The 4,088-nt window shown below is 55.7% G+C and overlaps 1 protein-coding gene across 1 annotated transcript; it reads right to left on the bottom strand.

Moving 5' to 3' along the window:
• Positions 1–576: 576 nt before the first annotated feature.
• Positions 577–3,879, bottom strand: LOC125804934 (uncharacterized). The gene is made up of 3 exons (XM_049484832.1): positions 3,567–3,879; positions 2,212–2,960; positions 577–2,079 (listed from the first exon to the last, which is right to left on the bottom strand). The coding sequence occupies exons 1-3, from the start codon at positions 3,877–3,879 to the stop codon at positions 577–579; spliced, it is 2,565 nt and encodes an 854-aa protein (XP_049340789.1).
• Between the last annotated feature and the right edge of the window lie 209 nt (positions 3,880–4,088).

Raw genomic sequence — 4,088 nt, 5'->3', positions numbered from 1 at the left:
GTTGGATGCTGCACCGATGCGGAATGAGTGGGCGGAGAATTGGTCTGGTGAGTAACCGTTGACTGAAAGGATGCGGCGGAAATGTGGAAATGTGAAAATTCTGGTGAGATGGGAGCTCGTTCGTGTGAGGATGGAGTTTCTGATTTTTTGATTCCTTTCAGGAGGAGGGAAATTTGAGGGTGATTAGAGGAAGGGTGTGGTAAGCCAGTAATTAGTTTAGTGAAAAAATTGATAGCTGCCAGATGGACTCGGAGTGATGAGGAACGGGCTGAATGTTGAGTGTGAATGAAAGTAATATAAGCTGCTATTACGGATGGATGATGAGAAGGGAAAGATATGTTATGTGCGGAGTGGAAATTTGTATGCTTTCCAGCTTGACCAGTAAGTAGAGAGTGTCTGTGGGGAAACGGCTGAAAGGATGGTTTGTTGTGCTTGGAGGATTAGTTCGTTCAGACGGGGGTTAGGTGTAGTGTAGTTAGTGAAAATGGAGGTACCGGCGTTGGGTTGCAGTCTGCATGCGGAGCCAAGGATCTGAATTTCTGGAATTGAAAGCGAGAAAGAGAGTCAGCAATAGAGTTAGATAAAACCTGGGATGTGGACAGCTTTAATTATAAACTGATGCTTTATGGAGTGCCAAGTGAGGCGACGGATAAAAGGCATTATTTCTAGCGATTTTGATCTACTTTTGTTGATGATGTGGACCGCGGCGAGATTGTCTGAATGGAGTAAAATTGATTTTCCTGACCATTCATGTCCCCAAAGGAGGGCAGCGACAACTATAGGATAAATCTCCCAGAGCGCGGAAGAATCGCGCAGGTGCGCAGCGGAGCGGACGAATTGCTTCGGCCAGGCAGAGGCGAACCAGCGTCCGCCGTAATAGCCGCCGAAACCAGAGGAAGGCGCAGCATCAGTGAACAGCTGAACATCAGAAGGGCTGGAAGCTGCGTCGGCATAGAAAAAGGAGATCCCGTTCCAGTGGCGGAGGAGAGAGAGCCAGAATCGGAGCTCCGACGTGCAGTATTCGTCGAGCGTGACGAAATGGTGGAGGGATCGGACAGAAGAAGATAAGCGAAGGAGATGGGAGATGAAAGAACGACCCTGAGGTATGATTTGGGTAGCGTAATTAAAGTGGCCGAGCAGGGAAAGAAGCTGCTGTTTAGTACGGGTGGGAAAACTGAGAAAGTCGGAGATGAAAGAAGTGACGCGATTAAGCTTTTCCTGAGGAAGAGAAGCTTGGAAGGAAGCGGAGTCGAGAATGATCCCGAGGAACTCCAGAGACGTGGCGGGACCCACGGTCTTCTCCTCCGAAATCGGGACTCCGAGACGAGTGAAAGTGCTGGTCACGGCGTCAAGGCCCCGCGAGGGGGGCGAGGAAGGCGAGTCAACGACGAGAAAATCATCCAGGAGGTGGAGCACGAACGGGAGCCTGTGTTTATTCAGCAAGATCCAGCACAGCGCCTCAGCGAAGGAATCAAAAAGCTTCGGGCTGCTTTTGCACCCAAAAGCAAGGCGAACGGAAAAGTAAAACTGATCGTCCCAGCGGACTCCAAAAAGGTGCCAAGAGTCAGGGTGGAGGGGTAGGATTTTAAAAGCTGAGATGATGTCGGCCTTCGACAGCCAAGCACCTCTGCCGGCCAACTTGATGGCTTCGATGGCACAATCCACGGTCGCGTAACGGAGAGAAAATTCAGAACTAGGTATGAGGCTGTTGATGGACGGGTCCGAAGAGCCATGCGGAGCCGAGAGATCAATTATGATCCTCTTCTTGCCAGAGTATTTTCGTGTGGCAATGCCCAAAGGATTGATGCGAAATACAGAAAAAGGGGGCGTTGAGAAAGGACCGATAATGAAACCACTGGAGAGCTCCTGTTGCAGAAGGGAAGACACGACATCGGGCTCGGCCAGAGCGGAAAGGAGGTTAGGACAGGTGAGAGAAGAGCTCGGCGAGGCGACGAGACCGGGGTAGAAGCCAAAGAGAAAGCCGTCCAGGAGGCTGCAAACGAAGGAGGTGTCAGGGTGAGCAGACAGGTCAGCGGCGAGAGCCGGTACGTTGACCGGGGTGGAGAGGAACCGCAATAGTCAGCTCCGGCCGAACTTGGGGGGACGCGTTGGGCAGCAGGAGAGAGCGTGCGCCAAACCGCATCGAGAGCAGACGTGCAGCCTTCGACAGGAGGAAGCAAAACAACCCAAGTGGTTGAAATTGTTGCAAACCATCTGCCCGTCGAGAAAAACGATAGGGCGGCCGAAGCTGTCGCGGGCGCCCGAAGAGGACGGGCGCACGGGAGCGGCGCGCGCCGAAGAATGTTGGACGGGGGCCGGAGGGGCGGTGGAGGCTGCCTGGGAACAAACAGAAGCAGGGTGAGAGGGGCCGCCACACGCGGAGCAGGAGAGGGAGCTACGTCCCGCGAAAACGTGGCAATAAAGTTCCAGGTCTGGGGCGCCCCAGAATGTAGCAAGGTTCCACTGTGTAAGACGAGCCGCGGCGCGGGCTGAGAAGAGGCGATGATATTCGTAGAAACCAGAGCCTCCGAAACGGATAGCCATATCCAAAATCAAGGACAGATAGTCGTCCAATTCCTGGCGGCGTGATGGAAAAGCCGAACAGATGACATCCCTGAAGATGGAGAAGGCAAAGGCGAACTCGGCTGCAGAGAGGATTTTGGAGACGCGGGGGCCTGGTTGATGCAAGGTAAGCGAGATGTCGCCGGTGTCGATGACACGGGGAGCAGAAGAAGGGGAGGGGAGAAGTAAGGAGGAAAGATCGACATCCGCACCTTGAAGAATGCGGTTCCGCAGAGAGGAGGAGACCAGGGGAGGGTTGAACATCCGTGCGTTGGCCGGGGGGGCAACAGGCGGTGCCGTAGACAGGGAGAATGAAGAGCACGGAGCTCCGGTGAAGGGCGCGGCGAGTGCTGCAGACTGGGGGGGAACGGGGATAGAAGTGGAGGGGAGAGGCTGGACTGGCATAGAGTGAGAGAATGAGAAAGGCTGGCTGGAATACACTGGTTGGGGAACGGCAGAAGCGAAGCAAAGGGGAGGGACGAAGGATGAGTGAGGGAAGGGATTGGACGACTGAGGGAGGGGGTTGGACGGCTGAGGGAGGGGGTTGGACGGCTGAGGGAGGGGGAGTTGGACGATCGAGGGAGGGGGTTGGACGATTGAGGGAGGGGGTTGGACGATTGAGGGAGGGGGTTGGACGAATGGAGGAAGCGGGGGGGAAGGAGAGAGACGAGAGAAAACAGCCGGGATCGGCAAAGAAGGAGAGAAGGAGGCAGAGGAGAAGGGGAGGGGTTCGGGGCCCGGAGGAGGCGCCGAGGCCGAAGCAGGTGGAGGGCGTGCCGCGCCTGCGGCGCGAGAGGAGCCGTGGCGAAGAGTTGAGCGGGTGACGTCATCGGACCGCGACGCCGGTGCGGCTCCTGCGCGCTGTTTTCCACCCAACGAGGAGATATAGAGCGAAAAAAGTTCCGCTTTGGGAGCAGAACGGGGGAAAGGGACGCCGCGGTCCTTCAAAACCCGCTGTAACTTAACAACAGTCCAATCGGACATGCGAGGAGGCTGGGATTTACCAGAAGAGAGGGGCTCGGCCGGGGAAGGGGGTGCGGGGCCGGCTAAGGAAGCCGGGCGCCCAGAGCGGCGAGCTCGACCAGGAGGAGTGGGGGAAGGAGGAGAAGAGCGACGGGAGCGCTGAGATCTGGGGGTGCGTTGGTGAGGACGACCAGCCCGGGAAGAAGAATGGGTAGAACCAGGAGTAGAACCAGGAGTAGCCGGAATGGAGACGACAGACCTCAAGCGATGAGCCCGGCGAGAGGGAGCAGGAGCAGAGACAGGCTGGCTGGGAGGGAAGAGGTCCTCATCGGAGGCGGTGAGTTGGAGATCCATGGGGAGCGAGCAAATGCTGGCAGGTGAGTGCGTCAAATCGAATGCTACGAATTTTTCGTCACGAGAGGTAGTTGGTTAGGGGAGGTATTTATAGGACGGTTGATTGATATGGGGTGGAGTTAGAACGTAGAGTTCGGGCGTGGTCCTTCTCCCAAACTTTTGTTATTACATAACATCATTTTTTGTGTGGATATGTGCATTCCCACCAA

This window comes from Astyanax mexicanus, chromosome 11 (assembly GCF_023375975.1).
Source record: "Astyanax mexicanus isolate ESR-SI-001 chromosome 11, AstMex3_surface, whole genome shotgun sequence".
Classification (NCBI taxonomy): Eukaryota; Metazoa; Chordata; class Actinopteri; order Characiformes; family Acestrorhamphidae; genus Astyanax; species Astyanax mexicanus.
Note: the sequence above shows the minus strand (reverse complement) of the source record. Positions and strands in the feature narration are given on the sequence as shown.